Source organism: Chiloscyllium plagiosum, chromosome 1, assembly GCF_004010195.1.
Source record: "Chiloscyllium plagiosum isolate BGI_BamShark_2017 chromosome 1, ASM401019v2, whole genome shotgun sequence".
Classification (NCBI taxonomy): domain Eukaryota; kingdom Metazoa; phylum Chordata; class Chondrichthyes; order Orectolobiformes; family Hemiscylliidae; genus Chiloscyllium; species Chiloscyllium plagiosum.
The window spans coordinates 109,397,847-109,416,193 of NC_057710.1; the positions used below are offsets into that span (position 1 = coordinate 109,397,847).

The 18,347-nt window shown below is 38.9% G+C and overlaps 1 protein-coding gene across 4 annotated transcripts in view; it reads left to right on the forward strand.

The window, feature by feature from the left end:
* adgra3 (adhesion G protein-coupled receptor A3) overlaps positions 1–17,573 on the forward strand; it is a 135,302-nt gene extending 117,729 nt beyond the window's left edge. For all 4 annotated transcript variants that reach the window (XM_043694010.1, XM_043694026.1, XM_043694002.1 and 1 more), the window contains exons 18-20: positions 7,314–7,459; positions 11,958–12,053; positions 15,932–17,573. In XM_043694010.1, coding sequence (XP_043549945.1) covers positions 7,314–7,459; positions 11,958–12,053; positions 15,932–17,192 — 1,503 coding nt within the window. In that variant the 3' untranslated portion in view covers positions 17,193–17,573. The remainder of the gene's footprint in view (positions 1–7,313; positions 7,460–11,957; positions 12,054–15,931) is intronic.
* Positions 17,574–18,347: the final 774 nt, after the last annotated feature.

An 18,347-nucleotide genomic window follows, 5' to 3' on the forward strand; every position in this document is an offset into this window, starting at 1 on the left:
TATTCTACTGCTCACATAACTATCTTCCAATGGTTAGTGCTAATTAAAATGAGGACCGTGAGTGTTATAAATAGAACATTTTTCCACTTTTAGTGTAAATTGCCACTCCTAAACTCAGTCAGGTATATGTATTGTTCATAAAATGAAGCTGTTGAGAGTGTGGTGCTGGAAAAGCACCGCAGGTCAGGCAGCATCAGAGCAGCAGGGAAATCTACGTTTTGGGTATAAGCCCTTCATCAGGAATGAGGCTTGTGGACTGGAGATAAATGGGATGGGGGGTGGGNNGGGAGTGTGATAGATGAAGGTGAGGGTGGAAGTGATAGGTCGGAGAGAAGGGTGGACTGGATGGGTGGAAAGGAAGGAAGATGGACAGGTAGGACCTGTCAAGGGGGCGGTACTGGGTTGGAGGCTTGGGAATGGGATAAGTTGACGGGAGGGGAAATGAGGATACTGGTGAAATCCACATTGATCCTGTGTGGTTGCAGGATCCCAAGGCAGAAGAGGAGGCATTCTTCCTCCAGGCATCGGGTAGTAAGGGTTTGGCAATGGAGGAGGCCCAAATCCTGCATGTCCTTAGCGAAGTGGGAGGGAGAGTTAAAGTGTTCAGCCCAGGGGCGGTGGGGTGTTCAATGCAGTGTCCCAGAGATGTCCTTTGAAACAATCTGCAAGTTGGCATCATGTCTCCCCGATGTAGAGGAGACCTCATCGGGTGCAATGGAAGCAATAGATACCGTGCATGGAGATTCAGGTAAATTTCTGTCCGATGTGGAAAGATCCTTTGGGGCCTTGGACGGAGGTGTGGGTGCAGGTTTTGTACTTCTGGACATGCAAGTCATGGGCCTCCTCCATTGCCAAACCCTTATCACCCAACACTTGGAGGAAGAACGCCTCATCTTCCGCCTTGGGACCCTGCAACCACATGGGATCAATGTGGATTTCACCAGTTTCCTCAATCCCCCCCACCTCCTTATCCCAGGCCCAAGCCTCCAATTTGGCACCACCCCCTTGACTGATCCTACCTGTCTATCTTCTTTCCTTCCCATCCATCTGCTCCACCCTCCCCTATGACCTATCATTTTCTTCCGCACCTTCACCTACCTATCACCTTCCCAGCTACCTTCCCCCCCGCCCTCCCAGTCCCACCTACTCCCAATTATCTCTCAGTCCCCACAGGCCCACAAGCCTCATTCCTGATGAAGGGCTTATGCCCGAAATGTCAATTCTCCTGCTCCTTGGATGCTGCCTGACCTGCTGTGCTTTTCCAGCACACACGCTTGATTCTGATCTCCAGCATCTGCAGTCCTTACAGCTTCATTTTATCTTGGAGAATGTATCAGAAAAAAAGTGTATCCCTTACAGCACCATTATAAAATGTTTCTAATACGAAAACAAATTTTCTTTGTGACTTCTGGCAAGTTGCTCTAATTTGTAACTTTATGTTATGGACTTACACTCTTTAGAAACTAGGAATACTAAAATTCTCTCTTATTTCAATCAGTTTGGGGTGCATTTAAATCCAAGAAAGAAATGTGTGTGTCTGGGTAGATATTGTCGATCTGGGTTTGTTCAGTTGTCTAGACAAACAACATCAACTAATTGAAGTCAGTTTTCTCCTGTAGATATTTTGTTACATTATCCTTTGATGATTTGGGACGTTTTGGACAGTGTTTTCAGTTGGATATTTCCCAATTGTTTTGTCAAGTTGATACTCTGAAGTGATTGAATATGGTTTAACTTTCTTGATCTTGAGCTAGCTAATTTGATACCATTTGAGTTGCTGCTCTCACATTTACATTTCATTTTGCAAGTCTTCAGTAAAGATGCTTATCAGTTTTTTTAAAGTTGTAACTATTTTGAGAAGGGAATTTTCTTTAACCATATCCCATTATGCCCCATAGCATTTATCGGAATCAAATTAATGACCTGTTATGCCTTACAACTGATAGGCCTGCAGATACAATACCACCAGGTTTCCTCAACCACCAAAGTTGAAAGTAACCCCCAGAGTTCTCACCCAACCCACAGTGGAGGAACAGGAGAATTTCCAAAGCAAGACATGGAAGAAGTTCTTTTCCATGCACTCTAAAACAGTCCTACATCAACAAAATTAATACCATGTTTTGATTATTAATACTGTTGAATCCTATTTGTATTCAGCTTATGATTTCAGTTATAAAGTGGTTTAATTGAACATACCTTGAGATCCAACTTAACTTCTTATTCATTAAATTGTCTTAAAACTTTTGACTGTTCAACTGTCTTTGTGAAGAAATGCATGCTGTCATTATTCTAAATATGGTCTTCACAACCTCATGTGACTACTTCTCCAACTGTTCTCCATTATCAGAAAGCTTCACTCAGGACAGATTGTGGAAAGGGAACCCAATCTTGTTTTATCCTTTTGTTTCCTGTGTCTTTTAATTTGATGGGGCTTGATTCTTTCTTCATTCTATCACACTGATTTGAGCAAGTTGAATGATTGATTTAGATTTAGGTTTCTTACAGTGTGGAAACAGGCCCTTCGGCCCAACAAGTCTACACTGACCCTCCGTAGAGCAACCCGCCCAGACCCATTGCCCTACATCTAACACTACGGGCAATTTTAGCACGGCCAATTCACCTAACCTGCACATTTTTGGACTGTGGGAGGAAACCGGAGCACCCGGAGGAAACCCACGCAGACACTGGGAGAATGTGCAAACTCCACACAGACAGTTGCCTGAGGCAGGAATTGAACCTGGGTCTCTGGAGCTATGAGGCAGCTGTGCTAACCACTGTGCCGCCCATTTTGTTTTCCCCTTCCTACTCCCTTTCTGACATGACCATCCTTAGCCTCCTCCATTGCCACAGTGAATCAAACCACAAATTGGAGGAACAACATCTCATCTTCCTCCTGGGCCTAGAAAATAAATGGTAGATGCAGTATAACATTAATATTTATGATTTTTTACATCAATGATAAGACAGAATGACAGACTCTTACTTAAATGTTGAAAGGTTGGGAAATGCTGATGTAGAAAGGGATCAGAGTGTCCTTGAACATTGGTCACTTAAAATAGACATATAGGTACAGCGATTAGATACAAATGTTACGTTGGTCATCACTGCAAGGAGCTTTGAGTATAGGAGTAAGACCATAAGATATAGGAGCAGAATTAGGCCACTTGGCCCATCAAGTCTGCTCTTCCATTCAATCGTAGCTGACATGTTTCTCAACCCCATTCTCACACTTTCTCCGCTTAACCCTTGGTCTCCTTACCAATTAGTCATTTCTGTTTCTACTTTAAATACACTCAATGACTTGGCCTCCACAGTCTCTGAGACAATGTGTTCTACAGAGTCACCACCCTTTGGCTGAAGACATTCCTCCTCACCTCAGTTCGAAAAGGTTGCTCCTTCACTTTGAGTGTGCGTCCCCAGGTCCTGGACATTCCTACTAGTGGAAACAACTTCTTCACATCCACTCTATCCAGTCCGTTCAGTATTCTGTAGGTTTCAATCAGATTTCAATCATCCTTGTAAATTACATTGAATACAGTTCCAGAGTCCTCAACCACTCCTCATATAAAATGTCATTCATCCCTGGGATCATTCTTGGAAATCTCCTTTGAATCCCCTCCAACATTAGCACATTTTTCCTTAGATATGGGGCCAAAACTGCTCTCAGTATTCCAGCCCTCTTGAAGTGAATACAGGGTACAAGCATTGCATTGGCCTTCCTAACTGCCAACTGACTCTGTGTGTTAATCTTAAAAGAATACTGAACTAAGGCTGCCAAGTCCCTTTGTACTTTAGATTTCTGAAGCTTTTCCTCATTTTAAAAATAGTCCAAGCCTCTACTTTTCCTGCCAAAGTGCATAACTTCATACTTTCCCATAAGGTATTCCATCTGCCATTTCTTTGTCCACTTTCATAGCCTGTCCAAGTCCTTCTGCAGCCTTCCCACATCCTCAACACTACTAGCCCCCTTTGTCTATCTTTGTGTCATCTGAAAACTTAGTAATAATGCACTAAGTTTCTTTGTCAAGATTGTTAATGTATAACAAGAATGGCTGTAGTCTCAACACTGACCTCTGCACATCTCCACCAGTCACCAGCTGCCATCCTGAAAAAGACACCTTTGTCACTACTCTCTGCCTTCTGCCAGTCAGCCAATCCTCTATCCGGGCCAGAACCTTCCCTAACACATGGGCTCTTGTCTTATTTAGCAGCCACCTGTGAGGCATCTTGTCAAAGGCCTTCTGGAAATCCAAATAGATGATGTCTACTGGCTCTCCTTTTGTCTAACATGCTTATTATCATATCGAGAAAGGCGATTGCATAAATTATTGTAAAATGAGTCACAAAAATCTTATAGGATAACAGCCCTTGCAGTAGTATACGTGGCTTGTGATGTTAAATCACAAACAGAGTCAAGCAGTTTATCAATACTAAATAAAGTTTAAAATTTGTTACTTGTGTGAAATTTATTACAACATATTTTTGTCTGTTAAATAGTATAGTTTGGTAGACTAGTTTAATTCCTTTTAAAAAATTTACTTTGTAGGATTTTTTAGAATATTTAATTGCAAATAGGTGAAGCAAATGATTTTCCCACTGGGATTTCAGGAAAGTATAATGGAGCACAATAAATTTAAACAATATGATATACAACATATTTAAGTGTCTTTTGTATATTAGTTAATGGTAGGGTGAAATATCAATGGTGATTTCTATGTAACAATTGGTGATGTCTGGGGACAGACATTGGAATATTGATCATGGTGGTTTAACACATTACGTTAACAGTACCTCAAGAAACAAATCGGTATGTTTAAAAAATTCTTGTGTATTGATATCTGAATGTTGATTCAATTTTTGCTCAATTGTATCATTTGAACCAAAGTAATTGTTGATTAACAACATACAATACACTTTTGGAAATGATAAAAATATACAGTCTCATTTAGGCTAAAATTGGATGAGAGGCCACTTATCTGCACATCACATTTTCATTCACATTTCCTTCCTTGTCTGGTCTCCCACCTAACCAAGAAATTCCTACTAACCTTTACATTGCAATTTATTCCCATCAACTGTTCATAGAAGCATTCAGTACAGAAGAAGCCCTTTGGCCCATTGGTTCTGTACCGCCATAAATATGCTACTACCTCCACTTGTCCCACTTTCCTGATCTAAGCTCATAGCCTTGAATGTGATGACTCTTCAAGTGCTCATCCAAGTAAGTTTTAAATGTTGAGAGGTTTCCCACCTCAACTGGTCTCCCAGTGCATTCCAGACCCATACCACCCTCTGGGTGTAAAAACCTTTTCTAAAATCTCTTCAGCTTCTTGCCTTTCATTGTAAAAATTATGCCCCCGTGTTATTGAACCTTTGACTAAGGGGAACAGCTGCTTTCTATTCCCCTCATAATCTTGTTTACCTCTATCAGTCGACCCCTCAACCTTCTTTGCTCCAAAACAAAACACACTTATCCAGATAAAACTGAAAGAACTGCGGATGCTGTGAATCAGAAACAAAAACATAAATTGCTGGAAAAGCTCAGCAGGTCTGGCAGCATCTGTGGAGAGAAATCAGAGCTTATGTTTTGGGTCAAATGACCCTTCCTCAGAACCCAAAACCTTAACTTTGTTTTCTCTTCACAGATACTGCCAGACCTGCTGAGCTTTTCCAGCAATTTATATTTTTCTTTCCAATGTTTATCTAAGCTTTCTTCAGAGCTGAAAAGCACCATCCCTGGCAACATCCCGGTGAAACTTTTCTGCATCCCCTCCAGTGCAAACACTTCTTTCTTGTAGTGTGGTGACCAGAACTGCATACAGTACTACAACTGTGGCCTAACCAAAATTCTGTGCATCTCCAACATGACCTCTGTATTCTCATAATCTCTGCCATGTTTGATGATGGCCAGCATCTCTTATGCCTTCTTAACAACCCTATTAACCTGCCCTGCCACCTTCAGGGATCTGTGAACAAATACTCCAGGATCTCTATGTTCCTTTGAGCTTCCTAGTCTCTTGTCTTGTTACTTGTTCCAAAGTGCATCACCTTATGTTTGTCAGGGTTAAATTTCATTTGCCCATCTGACCAATCCTGTAAACTAGCGCCTTCCTCCTCACTGTCAACCCACCCAGTGAGTCTTTGTGTCATCCACCAATTAATGTACCGCTCCTACATTTTCATCTACTTCCTTTATGAATAGCACAAACAATCAGGGACTGAGCACTGATGCCTGTGATTCATCACTGTCCACTGGTCTGCGTTCACACAGGACTTTATTCGTAGATCCTTCTGTGAGTCTCCATTCACAGATCCCTCTGTCTCCTGTCACTAAGTGAATTTGGTTCAACTTGCCAAGTCTGGATCCCATGAACTTTTACTTTCACCAGTTTCACATGTGGGACCTTGCTAAATTCCATATGTTGTTCCAATGTATTTACTACTTATTTTGTTATATTTAATCAACTATACTGCATGTGAGCACTACATCCTTTTGCTGATTTTAAATTTCTGTAATATATATGTGTGCTACCTGGAATGCCTCTGATTTTTAACTCACTTGTGGACACTTGGCTTAAAGTCAAGAGTTGTGAAAAAGAATTCCCTGTTTAAATACAACAAAAAAAGGTGTTGGAGAAAATCAGGTCCAGCAGCATCTGTGGAGAGAAAAACAGGGTTGATATTTTGAGTTTGGTATGGCTGTTTATCAGCACCTGCTGCTACAGAATTTAACCTGTTTTGGAACTTGTTTTAGGAATAAGTTGTGTGTTTATAAGATGGATTATTTTGAGCTCGGTGAAGAAAATTGGCAAAAGTCTCTTTTATTCTGGATAGCAGTACCAAAGGGAAATAATTGGCCATTTTGGTGATATAATTCAATTATTTATACCAATAAAGCTGTAATATAGTTTAATTATCAGTGCACTCCTCATGTTATGTTTGTAACACAAGGAGCATTGTGTGGCAACAATGGATGGAGATTGATTGGTTGAAAAGTGAAGGGGACAGGAAAAGGGGAGGGGAGCAACAATCAGTATCAAGGTTGGATTTTGTGAATAGAAGCTTTTGTAATTTCAGTGAGAGGTTCCTGTGATGTTTAGGTGGACTGTAGGTATAGGATTACGCAAAAATTATTTAAATCATGCAGATGTATATGTGATAAGCAGTCTCATTAGGTTATAGAGGAAGCATATTTATTAAATTTGTAAATTAACAGTAAAGCACAAATACATCATCATTGTGTGGTTTACCACAGTATTATGACAGTTTTGATATTTCATAATTGGTCACTTATTAATCCTTTAAAATTGTAGATTGGAATAATTCTACACTATTCTACCCTGGCTACTATCCTATGGGTTGGTGTCACAGCACGAAATATTTTCAAACAGTTGACAAGGAAATCAAAGAGATGTCAGGACCCGGAAGAACCCCCGCCTCCACCTCGGCCAATGCTCAGGTGAGAAAATTCATACATATTTCTCGAGCTCTTTACGATTCATTTCAGCATTTTATTCTTGAACAGAGTTAGTGTTCTGTTTTCCCTATGAGTTTTTTTTCTTTTGGTGCTGCTTTCATGGATGGAAGGTGTATGAACTCCCCATTTTATTAATTTCAGACAGAATGTTTTTGTTAGAGTTATCTTACCATCTTGCTTTGATTATTTTAAGTAATGCTGTTTGCAAGGAGAAATATTAAAATGAGCTGTATCTGCATAGGTTCATTCTTGATCCTGGATCACGAGAAAGAAATGCTCAGAAGAGTTGGAAAGATTATTTAGAAAATATTGAGTTTGATTCAGAAAGGTTAAACAATGGCTGAGAGTATGGTAAAATTATAGAAGCCATTGCATTTTAAAGATTTATTTTCAACTATTTACCAATGATGATTTGAAAAAAGGAGAAAGTTGACAAAACTGTCAAGGCTGCAAGTAGTCAAGGGAATGTTGCTTTTTATTATTCTGCAGTTGTGTATCTTTAAGCATGGATCTACTGAAAAATCCACAAACTTTGAATGGTTAAGTAGTTGGCTTATAGAATCCATTTAATAAAACAGGAATTTGCTTGTTAAATGAGAAAATGTTGCTTTTGAGATCAAAATTAATATCGAGATATCATGGGACAGGTCTATTTCTGTTTTAGATATTGATTAGTAACTAATGTTTGTAGTTATTGCTTTTCCTGACTTAACAATTTGATCCCAGGAGTTCTGCATGATTTTATAATCAATTCCATACAGAACTTTAAATTTCTTTTTATCTTGATTTTTTGAGTATTTTCAATTTAAAGAATTGAAATCTGCAGGCGATAAACTGAAACTTGTATTTAATGCTACATACAGTTTCCAAAGCTACCACTTTTTTATTATTTCTATCCCAAAACACACAGTTAAATGTTATTAAATACACATGCTAAAGTGAACTCAGATGCATTAATAGCTTTTCCGACTAAACCTGTAGAGAATTCATGTTCCTACTTGCTGGTTTTCACACTACACCTGAAACTTACTTGGATGAGCTAGAAACATCTTGAATTCAGAATTATCGTTTTTTCTGGTCAGCCCACTGGAGACGACTTGGAGACTGTACACACATGGAAACTAAAATCCAATGTTAGTTTCAAGACGCTAAGTGCAATGTTCTGCTACTATTTTGTGGAACATATCCAGGCATTCTACAATCTAACCAATTGTCCTTTATTTAAAATTTTGAAAGTACAAATTTCAATAACAAAACGTAGAAGTTATAAATTGTCTGAGATGGTGGTGTTTTGTTAGTGGACCCAAATGGAATTGGAGTAATAGCTCATGTGAAGTTCTCCTATGCCAGACTATTTTCTTGACATAGAGCTATTGATTTCCCGTCCTTTCGAAACCAGAATGGCTGAAATTTCTCAGTGTTCTGTTAATGAGGCCCAGATTTCAATGCAACAGGAGACTCTCTCTCCTAACCTTCAAGTCACATGTCAAACATTATCCCGTTTTAACTTGTGCTGCTCTCATATTTATCCTAAAGAGACGAGGAACCTCGATTAGCCGAATAAGATGGGCGGGCACTATTTCGTTCGGATAATTGATTATTTAGTTAATTAATTTCCTTTGGAGCTCGGAGTTTTCTGTCAAGTCTCTCCGTTCAGGAGACTAGGCAAAAACACACTGCGCGTGAGACTCTGCCCCCTGCCTGCCTGCCCCAACCACATCTGCCCACACCCCGCCTCCAACCCCATCCAACAATCCCCCCGACCAGCCAGAGTTTAGATCAAAAGTAAGACTGCTGCTGCCTTTGTGGGGTAAGTCTCCAAATAGCACGCACGCACACACACACACACACACACGTTTTGACAGGTTCTACCTCTGCCCTGTATGACAATGTTGGAGAGATTTTCTGGGGAAGGAGGGGTTTAGGGTTCACCCCTGTGGAGAACTCCAGGAAAGTTGTGCTGGGGGAGAGAGAGGGAGCGGGAGGTCAATCATTTGCAGACAGTGCCTGGACTGTCCAGGATTGTTCTTGGCAACTTTTCAGTGAGCCGAGTTCATTCTTAACCATTGTACCTGTAAACAAAAACAGGGTTGAAACAGCTCTTTGATGTAATGTTTCTATTGGGACCTCCAAATCTCCTTTGGATAATCCGATATTCAGATAATTGATATTTGGATAATCGAGGTTCCTCTGTATTTGGGAAGATTACATGTCCTTTTTAGTAAAATATTATTGCAAGATAGATAAATCCAGTTTTGAGGAAGTGTCACTGGACCCGAAAAATTAAATCTGATTCCTCTTCACAGATGCTGCCACGCCTTCTGATCTTTTCCAGCAATTTCTATTTTTGTTTCTGATTTACAGCATCCATAATTCTTTTGTTTCTTAGATAAACTCAGAAACTAGGAGCAGGAGGAGGTCATTTGGCTCTTCAAGTCTGTTCTGCCATTCAACATAACCGTGGCTGATCCTCTATCTCAATATTGTATTCCCACTTTTTCCCACTCCTTGATGCTTTTAAAATCTAACCGTTCATCTGCCTCTTTCTCAAATGTTTTTGATGGCCTCCAAGGCAATCTGGGGTAGAGAATTCCATAGGTTTACTCTTTTTTTAAGTGAAGAAAGTTTTCCTCATCTCAGTTCTAAATGGTCTGCCTGTTTCCTAAGACTATGACCCCTGGTTCTACACTCTCAATCCAGAGAGAACATTTTCCCTGCATCTATTCTGTCCATCCTGTTAGTGATTCATACATTTCAATCGATCCCCTCTTTCTTCTTAAATCTAATAATTATAGGCCCAGTCAAACTAAACACTCCTCATAGGAATGGGACTTAAATATATAATAGATCTAAAAATAAACTTCATATACTGGAAATGTTTGGCAGGTTCATCAGCTTCTCAGAAAGGTAATGAAGATAAATACCATTAAATTTGATTTTTTTTTCACGTCTTGCATGTATTTCAGATCTCCAACATTCATATTTTACCTATGCAGACAATAAGTGGACAGGTTATACATAGTGTAAACAAGCAGATAGTTATTAATATATTTTGATGATAACCTGTTCATTTAAAACTTAAAATAATACACACATTTGCCAAATACCCAAACTTAGAATTATTAATAAAATAGATATTAATAATGCAGTAAGGAATTCAGAATTTTTTTTTTTAACCCAGAGAACAGATGGAATGTGAAACACACAGTCACAAATAGTTGTTGAGATGAACAACATTGAATCATATAAGAGGAAACTGGATAAATACATGGGGGAGAAAAAGGAATGGGAGATTATAATAGCATTAAATATAAAGGCTGGGACAGGACTCATTTGGAGCATAGGTCCTCTCACTGACCTATTGGGACAAATATCTTCCTATCTTATTGTATATTGTGTGTATGCTAATAAGTCTAAAAATATTGTAATTCCCCTTTCTAATGTGCACTAATTGTTGTCAAGCAACATGGAACCTACATATTGAACTACATGTTATGGGCATTAGTTTATTCTTTAATATTCCCTCCAATTAGTATTTTCTGTGCGCAGCCGACTTGATGAACAATGCACAGCCCTTTAGTGTGTGTCCGCTTAATTTTTTTCTTCTTTCATGGCAAGATGAATCACTGGCAAAGCCAGCATTTATTACCAATCCCTAAATGCCCTTGAACTGAATGGCTTAATAGACCATTTCAGAGGTTAGATAAAAGTCAATCACACTGTTGCAGGTCTGGAATCATATGTAAGTTAGACGAGGTAAAGTTGGCAGCTTTCTTTCCATAACTGGCAGAGTGAACCAGTGATTTCATGGTAATCATTACTGAGACTACCAGATAAAATAACTCAGTTAAAATTCTACCAGCCACCATGATGGGATTTGAACCCAAGCCTCCAGATCATTAGCCTGGTTACTAGTCCAGTGATGTTGCTACCTTATGCCATCACTTCCCTGGCTTTACTCATCAAAAAAGGAATGTCATTTGTGTTTGATCTGTTTGTTGGTACATTCCTGATTGCCACAATGGTCACATGCCTCTACAGCTTGATAGGTACATTGATGTCCACTGCTGACTAATTCTTGAATATTAGAGAACTTCATTATTGTCAAACAGCAACTGAAGTTCAGTAATATTAGATTGTGTAAATGTAAAATAAGACAGTAATACATACTACTTTTACTACAACTACTTCTCCAGCTTTGGTCTGTTGGAATAACTAAGCAAATCTATATTCCACCAACATTTGTATAGTTAGTACTAGCTAAACCTTACATAATCTGCTGATATGCTAATGCCAATAATGAAACACTTCAATAAATTATAAATAATCTAGATATAATTCTTGATGTTCTCAATATCAAAGGATTTCATATACTGTGCCACTGTCTAGTTTAAAAAATTAACTTACCGTAAACATATTTATGTTTGGAAATGCGATTGTGGTTGCTTAACACTTTTCCTCTTGATTGTATCTTTTTAAGGTTCTATCTCATTGGTGGAGGAATTCCCATCATTGTATGTGGCATCACAGCAGCAGCCAATATTAAAAATTATGGAAGTAAAATGAATGCACCATAGTAAGTACTATGCTTATTTTTCAGATTGTTCTTCGAATAGGTATTGGGCAGTGTTCATGATGGAGTTGGGAAAAAGTGAAGAGAGATCCTGCAATGCTTTGATACTCATCTTCAATGTCAAACTTTACATAGTGTACTGGGGTTTGTTAAGAATGTGGGGGTCAGTTTAATATTTGCTGTTACTTTGTGAGCTGCTGTTTGTTTATGCAGTATTTAGAGGGTTAATAAACTTATTAATGACTTTAAAACACAAACTGAGCTGTATCTGGTTAAATTACATTTCAACATACTTTAAAGAAAAAGGTGTATGCAAGATAGAATAGATTAAACGACACACAAAACAAAATGGATATAATGATAGTGGGAAGCGTGTGAATGATACAATGTCAAACAATACAGGTCACAGAGTTTTGGAAGAGCTTGAATTTAACAAATGATTGAGTTTAGGAGCCAGAAAAGAACCCATCACACTGAGGTTTTGAAAGCATGAATTGATTTTTTTAGTGGCATCTGCCTACTGAGTATGTTGAAGTAGGCACTGAGTGATGTGGAAATGCTAAGATTGCTGTCAATGTGATACTCAAGCTTACATTCAAATTTATTTTAGTACCGTTGTCTGAATATACTTTAGAATTTCTGAAAGGAGAACCTACGTCATCTAGTGGTGGTCAAAATGTATTGCACTAATCTTATTAACTTAATGAATGGGACATGAACACGGGTATTTTTTCAAATTGCTGTCTGTGACTAACACTAGCATTATAAATTGACCACCCACTACAGGCACCATCCAATTTTGTTTCAACTATTTATTTAATCAGAAATGAAAATTGAGCCATTTCTCAAAATGACATCAAATTCACAACAGGAAAATACTGTAGATGTTCTAAATGAGAAAAGAAATTAGAGACAGTTGTATTCAATTATTTCAGTTTCTCCATCACATCCGTTTGACCTTCCACACTATTGCTGGCCTTCCTTGTTCTGTCTTTCCACTTTCATTACTTTTGCTGGTCTTAACTTGCTTAAAACCAGTTACATATCAAACTTGTTCCAGTTCTGATGACAGATCATTAATCTGAAATGTTAATTCTCCTTCTCCATAGCTGCTACCTGACCTACCAAGTATTTTCAGCATTTCATTTAATTCCTAGCCAAATGGCAACATCAGTCGGACACTCAAATTGCCAACTTAATGTCTCTTAAAATCTAGTTTCACTGTTAAGAGAACTTGTTGCCAAGGATTTAATGAAGCTTCTAATGAGTAATTTTAATATAACAGAAATTATAATGAACTATTCTATTATTTTACACTGAAGAATTAAAATGTATAACAACTTGAAATTTTTCTGTAAATTTAAGATTTTAATTCTGAAAAGTATATTTAGTACTTTTGAACAAACAATACAAACAAAGACAATATTAAAAAGATAAAGTGATGGAGAGCCAGCTATAAAGAGATTCCTCATTTTTGTTTTAATTGAGTGATAGTTCTAAAGATACCTAGAGCTGCTGGAACAATTAGAAGCTGGTTGTTTGATCGTATGATGCAGCTATAGTCTACTTGTATACGCCCCTTATTTGAGGAAAATGGAAATGTAACCAAAGAGTAATCAACATTTTGAGTTATCTGGCAACATTTAATGCAAACTGACTTTTATAGGCTTGTAGAGCTATCCAACTGACAGGAATACATGATAAATGACTTGTTTCCAGAATATTATGATATCTCTCGATCCTTTCTCCACGTACATGCATGGGCACACACTTGGCTACCATCAAAAAAATTGCAGATGCATAACTGTGCTATTTTTGGATACATTTCACTCGAACAGTTGATGAAATGTTCAACAGATAGCAAGTATAGAACATAGAACAATACAGCGCAGAACAGGCCCTTCGGCCCTCGATGTTCTGCCGGTCTGTGAACTATTCTCAGCTCATCCACCTACACTATCCCATCATCATCCATGTGCTTATCTAAGAATTTTTTAAATCTCCCTAATGTGGCTGAGGTGACTACATTAGCAGGTAGGGCATTCCACGCCCTTACCACTCTCTGCGCAAAGAACCAGTCTCTGACATCTGTCTTAATCTACCACCCCTCAATTTGTAGTTATGCCCCCTTGTACAAGCTGACATCATCATCCTAGGAAAAAGACTTTCACTGTCTACTCTATCTAATCCTCTGATAATCTTGTATGTCTCTATCAAATCCCCTCTTAGCCTTCTTCTTTCCAATGAGAACAGACCCAAGTCTCTCAGCCTTCCCTCATAAGACCTTCCCTCCAGACCAGGAAACATCCTGGTAAATCTCCTCTGCACCTTTTCCAGTGCTTCCACATCCTTCCCAAAATATGGCGACCAGAACTGTACACAATATTCCAAGTGTGGCCGTACTAACGTTTTGTATAGTTGCAGCATGATATTGCAGCTCCAGAACTCAATCCCTCTACGAATGAAACCTAACACACCATATGCCTTCTTAACAGCACTATCAACCTGGGTAGCGACTTTCAGGGATCTTATGTACATGGACTCCAAGATCCCTCTGCACATCCACACTACCAAGAATCTTTCCACTGACCGAGTACGCCACCTTCCTGTTATTCTTCCCAAAGTGCATCACCTCATATTTAGTTGCGCTGAACTCCATTTGCCACCTCTTAGCCCAATTCTGCAGTTTATCCAAGTCCCCCTGCAAACTGCTACATTCTTCCAAGCTGTCCACTACTCCACTGACTTTAGTGTGGTCTGCAAATTTACTAATCCATCCACTTATGCCTGCGTCTAAGTCATTTATAAAAATGACACACAGATGTGGTCCCAAAACAGATCCTTGTGGCATACCACTAGTAACCGGACTCCAGGCTGAATATTTTCCATCAACCACCACTCTCTGCCTTCTTTCAGAAAGCCAGTTTCTAATCCAAACTGCTAAATCACCCTCAATTCCATGCCTCTGCATTTTCTCCAACAGCCTACCATGTTGAACCTTATCAAAGGCTTTACTGAAGTCCATATGTACCACGTTAACTGCCCTGCCCTCATCTACATGCTTGGTCACCTTCTCAAAAAACTCAATGAGGTTTGTGAGACATGATCTGCCCTTGACGAAACCATGTTGACTATCTGGTTGCTTGCTAGATGATTATGAGTCTTATCTCTTATAATCCTTTCCAAAACCTTTCCTACAACAGACGTAAGGCTCACTGGTCTATAATTACCTGGGTCATCTCGACTGCCCTTCTTGAACAAGGGCACAACATTTGCAATCCTCCAGTCCTGTGGTACTAATAGGTACCATACTGATTGCTCAGACAAAATAACTCTTGACTCAAGACTCCATTCTGAATTACAGGTTGACAAAGATAAAGATAAAGGAACCATGATGTGCCTCCATTCTGAAGTCCACAGATGGATCATATTTTGACACGCAACTTATTGTGCGATTATTTTGCCTGACAAGAGTAATCACATGGGTGCATTATCAAATCAAAAAAAAAATTAGGGCCAGTTATGTTTTTTAAATCCCTCAGTTCCATCTTCATTCAAATGTTTCCCACCTCTACAAGATTTTTCATGTACAAAATTTGGATTTGTTAAGAGGTGATCTTTTTTGGAAAACAGTGTTTTTACTAAAACTCCATCTTCTGAAAAATTGACACAAGACAAATCAAAGTCAAATTTATCTTATTTATGTTGTTTTAAAATACTGAATTTCTTGACTTTGAGAATCGTAGACTATGATTTTGGTTCTCCTTGGTAGTGCAAGTTAATCTAAATTTTATTAATTGAACTACGAGTTATAATATGTTTGAGTTGAACTGCTCCAGACTCCTATTCTAATGGAATAATTTATAATGTTTGTCTTCCAGCTGTTGGATGGCTTGGGAACCAAGTTTAGGGGCGTTTTATGGACCTGTAGGCTTTATCATCTTCGTGAACTGCATTTATTTTTTAAGCATATTTGTGCAGCTTAAACAGCATCCAGAGCGAAGATATGAACTGAAGGAAGCAGCAGAAGAACACCAGCGTTTGGCAAGCACAGATCATGGAGAGGCTCACGTTAATGATTCAACCTCAACATCACAGGCAAATTGTTCTGTTGTCTCATCCTTGGCATTAGAGAATGAACATACATTTCAAGCTCAATTGCTTGGTACGAGTTTGTCTTTGTTTATGTATATTGCCCTGTGGGTATCTGGTGCACTAGCAGTTTCCCAGTACTATCCTATGGACCTAATTTTTAGTTGTCTGTTTGGGGCTACAGCTTTGAGCCTAGCTGCATTTCTTATCCTTCATCATTGTATTGGCAGAGAAGATGTACGCTTATGTTGGATGACAACATGCTGTCCAGGCCGGAGTACTTACTCCATGCAAGTTAATGTTCAGCCTGTGGATTCAAGTCATGCCAGTAGAGAAACCCCAAAACTTACCAACAGTAGTGCAGAGTCCTCTTGTACAAATAAAACTGCGTCCAGTAATAACAAACTCTTCTCAGGATGTAAGCTGACTAATCTTCATGTTGCAGCAGTACAGAACCAAATTGCTCCTTTGGCAAGTAACATATCAACACAGCTTGACAACAGCCTCACTGAACATTCAATGGACAACGATCTGAAAATGCATGTGGCTCCTGTTGAAGTGCCATACCGCTCAAATGGACAAGTTAGCAGGCATCATAAAAACCGGACTAGGGCACATCAAGCACATCGACACAGCAGACTGACTGTGCTAAGAGAGTATGCATATGATGTGCCGACAAGCGTGGAAGGAAGCGTGCACAATAACCAGCCGAGGAGTAGGCACAGTAACCATGAGAGTCATCATGGGAGTAGAAGGTCTCGATCTGCTCTTAGAGAACGGCATCAAAGCCACAGCCAACCTGACAGTAGTGATGTCAGTTATACACTGACTCAATGCAATCAAAATGTAGTAAAAGATGGAGTAAGTAGCAGTAAGGACAGTCTGCAACAGCCCACAGTGGTTGAACTTGAGAACCACAAATCTTATGGCCTTAATTTGGCAAGTCAAAATGGACTGCTGAAAGGCAGTGGCCTAGATGTTCCTTTGCTAAATGCAGACAGCACAGGAAACATTCGAACTGGATTTTGGAGAAATGAAACTACTGTGTAGTTTGCAAAAAAAAACTCTTTTCCAAAAAAAAACTGTGACATGCATTCCTTTTAAGCTAAATTTATTGTACAAAATGTTTACAAAATTGTTCTACATTGTGTAAAAAAAGGTACAATCTACTATCTGGTATGTGAAGATTTAATTTTCTTGTTTCTTGTTTTATACCTTTTTAAAGGACGCAAATTTCCCAAACATTGTGTGAAAACATAAAGAGAGCAATTCCACCATTTCTATATTGGTAGCGTTTAGACATGTTTTTTTGCACAGTACTGGATGTTCTTAAACCTATCCATACAATTGCATGAAAAATGGAGCTCCGTATTGGATCATATCTATGCCTGGAATTGTAATTTTTTACATAATAAAAGGTTTGCCTTGTGACAGGAGTGGAAGAGTTATAGCATGTTTGAGAAATTTGAATAAATTCTGCATTTTAGTTTGTTGCTTTCCTCTCTTTGTAATATTACAGGTGCATTTTGGTAAAGCTATGCTCATGTTTTCTTTCATCTCTGTCTCTGAAGTCAGTTGGAAGTCTGTACCTCTGCCTGGATCTCAATATTGACAATTGCTGAGATCAAGAATCTGAGTGGGGAGTTGGGAGTGACAGCATCTTTCCATTCAGGCCAAATCTTCTTTATGCATACTTTTTGTATTAGAGCTGTTACAGCCACTGTTCGACTCCTTACTGTCCCGAGTTTAAACAAGATTCAACTTTTAACTGTTTCTCCACAGATGCTGCCAGACCTGCTGAGTTTATCCAGCATTTTGGGTTTGTTTCAGATAATCTGGCTCTACTGGATTTTATTTTTAAGGTTTAACTCTTAACTATCAAATGTTTTCTCTTTTGTCTGCCTTTTTTGAATTTTAGAACTGAAACTTAATGAAATGTAGCAAAGAAATTTGCTTTCCTCATCAAATATTATTTCAGACAACCTGAACCATTAGGATTGGCACAGTGGTTAGCGCTGCAGCCTCAGGGACCTGGGTTCTTTTCCAGCCTTGGGTGACTTTCTGTGTGGAGTTTGCACATTCTCCCCGTGTCTGCATGGGTTTCCTCCCACAGTCCAAGGATGTACAGGTAAGGTGGATTGGCCATGCTAAATTGCCCTTGGCATCCAGGAATATGCAGGTTAAGTGGATAAGCCATGGGAAAAG